This window comes from Mustela lutreola, chromosome 14 (assembly GCF_030435805.1).
Source record: "Mustela lutreola isolate mMusLut2 chromosome 14, mMusLut2.pri, whole genome shotgun sequence".
NCBI lineage: Eukaryota > Metazoa > Chordata > Mammalia > Carnivora > Mustelidae > Mustela > Mustela lutreola.
Genome location: NC_081303.1, coordinates 464,861 through 477,254, shown reverse-complemented (window position 1 = coordinate 477,254; position 12,394 = coordinate 464,861). Strand labels below are relative to the sequence as shown.

Here is a 12,394-nt window from a genome sequence, read left to right as displayed (position 1 = left end):
AATAAAGTGCGTCAAATGAACTTTTCCGTTCCCCAGTGTACAAAGAAGTTAGGTCTACATCATACTGTAGTCTGTTGAGCGTGCAAAGCACACTGTTCAAAAATACAGCGTACATACCTGATCTTCTTAAATGATACTTTACTAAAAAATGCTAACCGTCATCTATAGTTCCAGTGAGTCCTAATCTTTTTGCTGCTGGAGGGTCCTGCCTCAGTGCTGAGGGCTGCTGATTCACCCGGGTGGTGGCTGCTGAATACTGGGGTGACTGGGCAACAACTTAAAATAAGACAACAGTGAAGGTTTCCTATGAATTGGCTCTTCCTCTCACAAACAATTTCTCTGTAGCATGAGACACTATTTTGTTACAGCATTTTACCCATAAGGAATCATTTTTCAAAACTGTAGTCAACCCTTTCAAACCCTCCTGCTGCTTTATCAACTATGCTTATGAAATATCCTAAATCCTTTGTCGTCATTTCAACAGTCCTCACAGCTTCTTCACCAGGAGCAGATTCCATCTCAAGAAACACTTTCTTGGCTCATCCATATGAATCAACTTATCTGTTTAATTTTGATCTTGAGATGGCGGAAATCAGTCCCATCTTCAGGCTCCAAATCTCATGCTGGTTCTCTGGCTATTTCTACCACATCCGGCAGTTACTTGCTCCACTGAAGTCTTGAACCACTCAAAGTCCTTGATTAGAATCAGTTTCTGTCAAATTCCTGCTAACGATGACATTATGACCTCTTCCTGTCAATCAAAAATGTTCTTAATCTCATCTAGAACAGGAAATCCATTCTAGGTTTTCAATTTACTTTGACTAGATCCATTAGAGGAATCACAATCTACAGCAGCTATGGCCTTACAAATTTAATTCTTCAATAGTAAGACATGAAAGTTGAAATGAATCCTTGGTCTAGGGGCTATAGAATGGATGTGTTCGCAGGTGAAAAAAACACAGTAATTATTTTTTTAAAGATTTTATTTATTTATTTGACAGGCAGAGATCACAAGTAGGCAGAGAGGCAGGCAGAGAGAGAGGGAAGCAGGCTCCCTGCTGAGCAGAGAGCCCGATGCGGGACTCGATCCCAGGACCCTGAGATCATGACCTGAGCCAAAGGCAGAGGCTTAAGCCCCTGAGCCACCCAGGCACCACAAAAACAACAGTAATCTTGATGTAAACCTCCACCAGAGATCTTGGATAACCAGATACACTGTCGTGAGCAGAAATATTTTGAAAGGAACCTTTTTTTCCTGAGCAACAGGTCTCAACAGGGGGCTTAAAACATTCAGTCAACCACGTTGTAAACAGATGTGCTGCCTTCCAGGCCTTACCGGTCTATTTCTAGAGCACAGACAGAGTAGATTTAACATAATTCTTAGGGCCCTAGGATTTTCATTTTTCTTAACCATCTTTTTTTTTTTTTAAGTTTTATTATTTATTAGACAGAGAGAGCAGAGGCAAGGTGGGGGGCAGAGGCAGAGGGAGAAGCCGACTCCCCGCTGAGCAGGGAGCCCGATGCGGGGCTCGATCCCAAGACTCTGGGATCATGACCTGAGCCGAAGGCAGATGCTTAAACAACTGAGCCAGCCAAGCGCCCCAGGCCCTAGGATTTTCAAAATGGTAAATGAGCACTGGCTTCAACTTAAAGTCACCACCTGTCTTTTGGAGCCTTAAAGCCACCAGGTATTGACTTCTCCTCTTTAACTATAAAAGTCCTGGATGGCATCTTCTTACAGCAGACTATTCAACAGAATGCTCTTTCACCTGCACTGAAAATCTGTTATTTACTGTAACCACCTTCACTGACTAACTTGTGAGAACTTCTCGAGAACACGCTGCAATTTCTACATCAGCACTTGCTGTATCACCTTGCACTTGTACATTACGGAGATGGTGTTTTTCCTTAAACTTCATGAATGAAACTCTGCTAGCTTCAAACTTTTCTTTTCCAGGCTTCTCACCTCCCTGAGGCCCAAAGTTAGGGCCTTGCTCTGGATTAGGCTTTGGCACAAGGCAATGTTATGGCTAGTTTGAATTTCTATCCAGACTACTAAAACTTTCTGTAACAGCAACAAGACTGTTAGACTTTCTTATCAGTCAGTTATGTGTTCACCGGAGTAGCACTTTTAATTTCCTTCAAGAACTCTTCTTTTGCATTCACAACTTGGCTACCCGTGGCACAAGAGGCCACCCTTCAGCCTATCTGTTTTCAACATGCCTCCCTCACTACGCTTAATCATTTTTTTAAAAAACGATTTTATTTATTTGACAGAGAGAGACACAGCAAGAGAGGGAACACAAGCAGGGGGAGGAGAAGGAGAAGCAGGCTTCCCACCGAGCAGGGAGCCTGACATGGGACTCAATCCCAGGACCCCAGGATCATGACTCAAGCTGAAGGCAGACGCCCAAAGACTGAGCCACCCAGGTGCCCTAAGCTTAATCATTTCTAGCTTTTAATCTAAAGTGAGAGATATATGACTCTTTCTTTCCCTTGAAAGGAACATGGTAGAGTTACTAATTGGCCTGACTTCAATATTTTGGTGTCTCGGGGAATAGGGAGACCCCAAAAGAGGGAAACATGAGGAACTGGTTGTCAGTGGAGCACACAGAACACACACAACATTCATCAATTAAGTCTACTGTCTTATACGGGCACAGTTTGTGGGGCCCCAAAACAATGACAATAGTAACACCAAAGATTACTGATTGCAGACCACAAAAATTATTATAAAAATGAGAAGTCTGAAATATTGTGAGAATTACCAAAATGTGATGCAGAGACACAAAGGGAACAAATGGTATTAGAAAACCAGTGTTTGACACAGGGTTGCCACAAACTTTCAATTTGTAAAAAAAATGCATCTGCAAAGTGCAATAAAACAAGACATGACTGTACTGGACGTCTTAGCCAATGTGATAATGCCAGGAAAATAAAAAAAGAAAAGACATACAGATTGGAAAGGAAGAAATAAAACAGTTCCTCTTGGAAGATGACATTTTTTTCCATGTAAAAATCCCCAAGAATATACCTCCTACAACTTTACGTGAATTTAGCAAGGTCACAAGACACAACATCATAACATAGACAAAACTGCATTTTTAAATACTAACAACAAACGTTGGAAGTTGAACTTAAAACACAAAACCATCTGTGGGGTGCCTGGGTGGCTCAATCGGTTAAGCATTCAACTCTTGATTTCGGCTCAGGTCATGATCTCAGGATTGTGAGACAGAACCCCACATTGGGCTCCACCCTGGACATGGAGCCAGATTAAGATTCTCTCACTCTCCCTTTGTCCCTCCCCACCCATGCCTTAAAAAAACAAACAAACCAAAAAACCCACCGTTTGTAATTGCTCCAAATAAAATTAAATATCTAAACATAAATGTAAAAATAAATACAGCATGTTGAAGATCTATATCCTGATCATTACAACATGCTGATCAAAGATACCAACAACCTAAACTAATAGAGTGTACCATATTTATGATCAGAAGACTGACCACAATGAAAGGTGTTAGCTCTCTAACTGATATATAAATCCAATGCAATTCTTATCAAAATTTCAGCAAGGTAATTTGGGGATATGGACAAGTCTATCTTACAATTTATACAGAAAGACACAAGACACAGAAGAGCTAAGACAATTTTGAAAAAGACAAACTAAGGGGGGAATGATCACTCAACCTGATGTTAAAACTTACTATATAGCTACAATAAGCAAGAGAGTGTGGTATTTACAAAGGGAATAGAGAACACAGAATTAGATCCACACAAAAACATCCAACTGATTTTTTTTTTAAGATTTTATTTATTTATTTGATACAGCGAGATCACAAGGAGGCAGAGAGGCAGGCAGAGAGAGAGAGGAGGAAGCAGGCTCCCTGCCAAGCAGAGAGCCCGACGCAGAACTTGATCCCAGGACCCTGAGATCACGACCCAAGCCAACCCACTGAGCCACCCAGGCACCCTCACCCAACTGATTTTTAATGAAGGCGCAGAGGCAATTCGATGGAGGAAATGTGTTCTTTTCCCTTTCAACAAGTGATGCCAGAGCAAGTGGCACCGACACAAAAGTGCGCTTCAAGCTAATTCGCACATCATACAAAAACTAACACAAAATGGACCCCAGACTGAAATACCATTAAAGGGAGACAACCTAGGAGACAATCTTTAGGGCCTAGGGATAGGTTAAGAGTTCTCAGACCTGATACCAAAGACATAAAAGGAGAAACTGGTAAACTGAACTACACTGAAGTTAACCACCTTTATTCTGCAAAAGACCCCCTGCGGACAGTGAAGACAAGCTACAGACTGGGAGAAAATGCATGCAAACTGCTCATCTGACAAAGGACTAGTTCCTGAATTACATTGATAAGGCTCAAAACTCAACAGTAAAGAACAGTAATAATCTCAACAGAAAATGAGCAAAAAAACATGAAGAGACAGTTCACTGAAAATATAAAAATGGTAGTAAGTACATAAAAAGATGTTCAACATTAGCCATTTGAGAAATGTAAACTAAAACCATGAAGCACTACTATATACTTCATGAGATGATGCAGAGAAACTGGGTTACTCAGACATGGCTGATGGGAGTGTAAAATGGTACGGCCATACTTGTAAAAGAATAAGGCATTTCTTAGAAAATTAAACAATGTGCTTACCATACAGCCCAGTAACTGCAATTCTTAGACATTTCTCCCCAAAAGGTGAAAACTTAGGTTCATACAAAACTGAATGTTCACAACAGCTTTAGACTTGACAGTCAAAAATGGAAAGAATCCAAATACCTGTCAACAGGTGAGTGGTTAAATAACCATATATCCATACCATCAAACACTAACCAGCAGTAACAAGGAATAAGCTATTAAAACACACAACAAAGCGGCTGATTGCTAAGGGAAATACGCCGAGTCAAAGAAGCCAATCTCAAAAGGTTAACCTGCTGTTATTTATAATGTTAACATACACGTTATATGTAACATTCTCGAAATGACAAAATTATAGACATGGAAAGATTAGTAATTGCCAGAGGTTAGCAACAGGAAGACAAGAATGTAGCTGTGGCTCTAAAAAGTATCACAAAGGATCACTGTGACGAACTATTCCCTACCTTAATTGTGGTGGTACCCATGTTAATCTATTAAAATGAAAATTAATGTTGAAATGCATAGCATACACACACAAATAAGTACATACATAACTGAATAAGGTTCATGGATTTTCTATGTCAACTTCCTGGTTGTGATATTATAACATAGTTTGTGTACGTTGTATAACCATTAGCAGCATTGGTTGAAGAGTATATGGGACCTCTCCAAATAATTTCTTACAACTGCATCATGAATCTACAATTATCTCAAAATAAAAAATTAAAGAAAGTACCAAGTTAGAAAGCAAACAAACAAACAAAACCCTTCCAACAGAAAAACTCCAAGCTCTTAAGTCTTTAATGACAAAAATATATTGAATGTTTAAAGAAAAGATAATTTCAATTCTATACAACCTTTCTAGAAAAGAAGAACACATCCAACTCATTTATGAGGTCAGCATTACCCTGGTATCAAAAACAGGCAAAAATAGAACTATCAGTTAAAATTATAAACGTGTAAGTTATAAGAAAACTACAAGGGGCATCTGGGTGGCTCAGTCATTAAGCATCTGCCTTTGGCTCAGGTCCTGATCTCAGGGTCCTGGGATCAAGCCCTGCATCGGGCTCCCTGCTCCCAGGAAGCCTTCTTCTCCCTCTCTCACTGCTTGTGTTCCCTCTCTCACTGTCTCTCTCTCTCTCTGTGTCAAATAAATAAAATCTTAAAAAAAAAAAAAAAAAAAAGGAAAGAAAGAAAACTATAAGCTAAGATTTTTTATGAACAAAGACATAAAGTTCCTACCAAAACTCAAGCCAGTAATACATAGAGGATAATTTATCATAACCAAGTAGTATTAGCCCAGGAACTGGATGTTGGTTCAATATTTAAAAATCATTCAACATGCAAATACACAAAATTAACAGAATCAATGAAAAGGAAATCATATAATCATCCTAACAGATGCTGGAAAAAACCCTGACAAAATTAAACGACTAGTCATGACAAACATTCTCAGCAATCCAAGAAAAGAAGGAAATTTCTTTAAAGGGTATCTACAAAAAACACACGGTTAACAGATATTTAATAGTGAAAAACTGAAATGTTTTACAAGATGAGGAATGAAGCAAGGATGCTCACTGTCAGTACTTCCATTCAAGATTCTGGGACAATCCTGGACAGTGCAATTAATCAAGAAAAAGAAAAAAAGAAGAAGAAAAATAGAATACAGGTGAAAAAGGAAGAAGCAAGACTATTTTAATATGCAGTGACGTTATCTATATAAAAATTCCCTAAATTTGCAAAATAAAAATATAAGAAGTGATTGGGGTGCATGGCTGGCTTAGTTGGTAGAAACTGCAACTATTTATCTCAGGGTTGTGAGTTCAAGCCTCACGTTAGGGGTAAAGATATTTAAAAATGAGGAAGAAGAGGGAGAAGAGGAAGAGGAGGAAGTAGAGGAGAAAAAGAAGAAAGGAAGAAACGAGCAGCTTTAGTAAAGTTGCAGGATGTAAGGCCAATAAAAAAAAAGTCAACTGTATTTTAATATACCCATAATGAACAACTGGATACTGAAATTAAAAAACAATACCATCTACAATAGTATTTAAAACATTATGTTACAAGGATAAACATAACAAAATATGTTTAAGATCATACACTGAGAAACAGAAAACATTACTCAGAAAAATGAGGGAATACCCAAATAACAGAGAGACAAAATTGACCATCATTGGTTGGTTGTTCAATACTGTAAAACTACAATTCTCTGAAATAACATAGATTCAACACAATACCAATCAAAACCCCAACAGTCTTTTTTGCAGAAATTGACAAACTGATTCTAAAATTTATATGGGAATGAGAGGCACCTGGCTGGCTTAGTCGCTAGAACATTTGACTCTTTCCTTATCTTTGGGTAGTGGGTTCAAGCCCCATGATAGGGGTCGAGTATATTAAAAGAAAGAAAGGAAAGAACCCAGAATAGCCAAAATAATTTTGAACAAAAAGAACTAAGTTCAAAATACTTCAAGTTGATTTCAATATTCACTATAAAGACATGAAGTACTGGCATAAAGACAGACACATCAATGGAACATGGCAGAGACATTAATTTACATATATGGCCAATAAATTTTTAACAAAGAGGAAAAGACCGTTTTTTTCACACATGATCCTGGAACAACTGCACATTCATATGCAAAGAAATTAAACAGTCCTTACCTCACAGCATATGTAAAAACTAACTCAAAATTATTCATAGACCTAAAGGTAAGAATTAAAAATAGAAAACTTCTAGGGGAAAAAAAAAAAAACAGTATAAATCTTTGTGACCTTGGATTAGGTAATGATTCCTAAATAGCACACATAAAACATGAACTATAAAAGACGCTGTTAAGAAAAAGAAAAGACAAGACCACGTAGGAGAAAAATATTTGCAAAATACGTATCTGATTAAGGATTTGTATCAAGAATAAATAAAGAATTCTTATAATACTAAGTAGGTGAATCTGATTATTTAACCAAAGTATACAGAGGGCAAATAAGCCATAAAAGATACCTAACATCATTAATCATTAGGAATAAATCAAATGCAAATTAAACTGATAATGACATCACTATACCTACATATCTAGAAAGGCTAAAATTGGGAAGAATCAGAATGCCAAGTGTGGTGAGAGTGCAGTATGGCACAACTACTTGCAAAAGCAGTCTAGCAATTTCTTATAAAGTTAAATATACTTCTACAACTCAGCAATTCGATTGCACGTATTACCCAAGAAATAAGAATTTAAAGGGGTCATACCCTAGGTATTTTCCCCACGGATAAAGTTTCATTATTTGTATTTTCTTTATTAGTTATCAGCAGTGTTTTAAATTAAACTTTTTAATCTACTGCAAGTACTTGGTAAACTCACCCTCCCTACTAACTATTGAAGCTAATAACAATTATAATTATTAAAAATACAAGCCATCTAGAATAGTTTTGCAAAGCTCAAGTCTAAGATCCATGACATAATCTGGTCTGGCAACAGCACTATTTCTAACATGACACAGAACAGAAAATAGTAAGGCTAACCACCCCCTGGAGAATCTTTCATTTTAGTTATATGTGTGTATCATAAGTTGCCATATAAATGTATTTTTACTGTGGATCACGGTCAAACATTTTAGAAACCGTGACCTAAAACACACCCGTACTATAAATTCTGTTACCAGCGGCTGCTGTCCCTTCTAGACATTTCCATCCTATGCCAGGGAGGGATGAGATCCATAGTAGAGCCATTTCACTGTCTGTAGTTGCTATATGATCGATATGCCTGTAGTGGTCTTATCTTCAGGAATTACCAGCTTATTCTCTAACATGTATATGTCATACTTGAGAGTCATTGTTCCCTACTAAAGTCAGACATCTTTCAACTTACATTGAGAATACAAAACTAAAGAAACAAAGTACAAATATTTCACTAACTTTTCCCTAGTAGCTAACAAGGAAGCATAATCAGAATTCACAGACTTTCCTATTAGACACTGTAACTTGGCAAGACATTATGAAGAACTAGGTCAAGTACGTGCATTAAAGGATATGCTAAAGGATAATCTAAATGTGGGACATCTGGGTGACTCAGCCGCCTAAGCATCCAACTCCTTGGTATTTCAGCTCAGGTGGTGAACCTAGGGTCGTGGGACCAAGCCTTGCGTTGGGCTCAGTGCTCAGCAATCTGCTTGGGATTCTCTCAACCTCTTTCTCTCCCCCCATCCCCAGCATGCTCTCTAAAATAAATAAGATATTAAAAAAAAAATCCCAAATGCAAAATCATCCATTTCAATAAATACTAACTCCAAATGATAGTCAAATGACACAGACTTCCCAACTTCAGTACAAAGGCATCACTGGCTGCCTGCTGTAGTATGAATGGTTGTGTCCCTTCAAAAATTCTATGTTGTAATCCTAACCCCAGGGCGCTAGTATTAGGAGGCAGGATTTTTGAGAGGTGATTAGGTTAGATTGGTACCCTTATAAAAGCAACCACAGAGAATTAGCACCTGGAAGCAAGCAGGCCCCCCTCACAGGACCAAGATCCTGACGTGAGCACCCTACTCTCAGCCTTCCAGCCTCTACAACTGTGAGAAATAAATTTTTGCTGTTTATAATCTACCCAGTGTATGCTATTTTGTCACAGCAGCCCAAGCTGACCAGGACACTGCCTAACCATAACTTAAGCATTTTATATTAAACATACTATACATACTAAACATACTATATGTTCCACATTAAACATAGTATACATTGTGCCTGGGGGCCTTCTGCTCAGGTCATGATCCCAATTACAGGACCGGGTCCTGCATGGGGCTCCCTGCGCAGCAGGGAGTCTCTACTCCCTCTGACCCTCTCCCCTCTCATGCTTTCTCTCTCTCTTTCTCTCTTATTCTCTCAAATAAATAAATAAAATCTTAAAAACAAAAACAAAAGCAAAAAAACCAAACTATACATTATGGCAAACAACTCCCTAGAAAATTTCCATTACTCTTTTGTCAGTTACAGTCTTTTAATATACAAGGGTTAGAAAGTATAAATTGGTTGTGGGCAAGTCTTTAAAATGAGAGGAGTATGAACAGAAAGAGGAAATGTATAGAAACCAGTATCTTTTACAATCAATGTCCACGTTTACAAAGCTGTGTGTGTATGTGTAAAAATAATATGTAACCAGTAAGTTACTATAATAATCACTGATTTCCAAAATACTACTCTATGGCTATACAATATCTTAAGAAACTGAACCATTTAAATCTACAGGTGTTTCTGACTCTGGACTTCGATAATTACTCTTTAAGATAAACACTATACTGAAATTTACATCTGGCCCCTAAAGATTACAAAAGCCGGTCAGGGATCGGGCCCCACGTGGTCAGGGATCCGGCCCCACGTCCGCTCTCTGCTCAGCGGGGAGCCTGCTCACCCCCCCACCTCTCTGCCTGCCTCTCTGCCTGCTTGAGAACTCTCTGTCAAATAAATAAAAATCTTAAAAAAAAAAAATGTTTGAAGTCTCAGAATAAAAAAGGGATCTACTTTCTGAAACTCCTGAACTTGGGCTTTTTAAAAGGTTTTGTAGTAAAATATTATACAAAATATCTTTTAAAAAAATTCATTAATTCAGGCGCTACTAATGTGCAATTTACTCTTTCCCGAACCCGAAGCCAACATAGCGTTCTTGGCGGGAAAGAGTTAGAGAAAGTAATGGTTTCAAGGAGGTCTACAAAGGCCAAGGAATTCCCTCCCAAGCTATTCTCCAATACTGAGAAAACCACCTCTAAAGGGTGCTGATTCAGAGTAGGCTAGTTACCAGCATACCTGACCGACGCATCTGAAGCTGCCCGGGCCGTGTCTGTCGGTGCGCAGACGCGGACCCGCACCCGCGCCCGCCCGCAGGGACCCGACCCCGCTCGCCGCCCCCGCTGCCCCCGCCAACCGCACGCGCCGAGGGAGCTCCGTGTTTAACCCTCGAAAGTACGGCTGGACTGCACGGGGCCCAAATAACCTGGGACTTGGAATGCGCGTCGGCACTTGAGCCGCCGCTGGCGCAGGCCCGGCCGACCCCACGCGCGGGGAGCGCAGCCCTGACGTGCGCTCAAGGACGCGCTAAAGGACGTTCCGCGCAGCTTCCGAGGTCGTGTAAAAACCTGTCCCGCACCGGGTGTGAGTCTAAAGTCGGGACCACTCCGGGCACTCACTGGGGGTAAGGACGGTCCCTGCAAAGCTTCGCGCACCGCCGCGGCCCCGCTGCAGAGCAGAGTCCGCGCCCGCGGAGCGCGTCCCCCACGTGGACACGACGCGGCCGTCGGGAGGACCGGGCCGGTCTGCTCGTACCGCCCAGGAGGATCTCCGAGACCGACCGTGCAACAGACCAGCGGCAGCGCCGCGGTCACGGCAGGGCGTCCACGCAGGGCGGCGTCCACGCGGGGGCACCCGTGCAGGCGGACACGCGTGTGCCCGCAGAAGCGCGGAGAAGCGGCCGGGGCGGGCGGCGGCACCGGGCGGCGGCACCGGACGGCCGCCCCGGTCCCACCCAGCCGGGGCAGCGGGGACGGCCCCGCTCCGCCCCCCAACCACGTACCCCCGGCCCGTCCGCTGCGAGGGGCCGCCGCTGCTCTCGCGGGCTCGAGGCAAAACCGAAGCCCTGGACACCGGAGACGGCGCAGGGCGGGCCGGACCCGGCTGCACGCGCCTCGCCTTCCAGCCGCGCGAGCGCAGCGCGGGCCGGGCCGACCGCGGCCGCTCCGGGGCTCCGCACTCGCTCGGCAGCCCCGCTCGGCCCGCGGCTCGGCGAGACGCAAACGGGGCGGCGCCCGAGCCGAGCCCGAGCCCCGAGGCTGTTTCTAGAAGCTCCGCGGGGAAGCCGCGGACGCCAGCGCGCCTCGCAGGGCGGGCGGAGGCGCGCGAAACCCGACACCGTCCCCGCGGCCGGAGCCGAGCGGAGCGCGCCGGGGGCCGGGGCCGGGGCCGGGGGCGCCGCTCTCGCTCCGAGGCTCCGGCCGGACGCCGCCGGGCCGTGGGCGCGCAGCCCGGTCCCCGCAGGGCGCCGGCAGCAGAAACTTCGCCTTCGGCGGAGCGCGGACGGCGGCGGCGAGCCCGGGCGCCAACTACGGCTCCGCACCGGCCGCGCCGGCGACGCGGCGTCTTCGCCCGAGTCCCGCCCCACACGCGCCCCGACACCTCCCGGCCAGCCGCGTCCGCCGGCCCCCGAGGAAAACCCGGCAAGGGCGGCGACCGGCGGCACGCAGGGGGGCTCGGCCGCGGGAGGACGCCCGCCGGCCGACGCGCACCGCACACCCCGCGGCCCCGGGCGCCCCTGCCCGGCCAACAGCCCCCGCGGCGCGGCCCCTCCCCCACGCCGAGCGGCGACTCAGCGCCCCCGCCCCCGCCCCGGGGCCCGCGGCTCACCCAGGTAGCGGCTCCGCAGCCGGGACGGGTCCTCCAGCCCGAGGGACCGCTTCCTCACGTCCCACAACAGGTGTGGGCAGGAGCCGCCCCGAGACATGGCTGTGCCGGGCGGGGCCGGAGGGGAGACCACCGCGTGGGGGAGGGGCGGGAGGGCGGGACGCGCGGTCCGCAGCCGAGCCGCTCACGCACCGTCCGCGCGCCGGGCCTCGCGGGCGCAGCGGCTCAGACGGCGGCAGCGCCCCGGCCCCCGAAGCCGCGCCTCGCCCGGGCCGGCGCTCGCCTCATGCTCCCCTCCTCAGACTGCCCAAGCGCCCGCGACCAGCCACAGTCCCCTCCCCCGACCCCTCCGACGCGA

At 44.6% G+C, this 12,394-nt stretch overlaps 1 protein-coding gene across 6 annotated transcripts in view; it reads right to left on the bottom strand.

Moving 5' to 3' along the window:
* The window catches only part of DCAF6 (DDB1 and CUL4 associated factor 6), a 139,423-nt gene extending 127,029 nt beyond the window's left edge, over positions 1-12,394 (bottom strand). For 3 of the 6 annotated variants that reach the window (XM_059147033.1, XM_059147034.1, XM_059147036.1), the window contains exon 1: positions 12,040-12,392. In XM_059147033.1, the coding sequence (XP_059003016.1) occupies positions 12,040-12,136 (97 nt within the window). In that variant the 5' untranslated portion in view covers positions 12,137-12,392. Of the gene's footprint in view, positions 1-12,039 lie in introns of all 6 variants that reach the window. The other 3 variants (XM_059147035.1, XM_059147037.1, XM_059147032.1) reach the window with 2 other exon arrangements.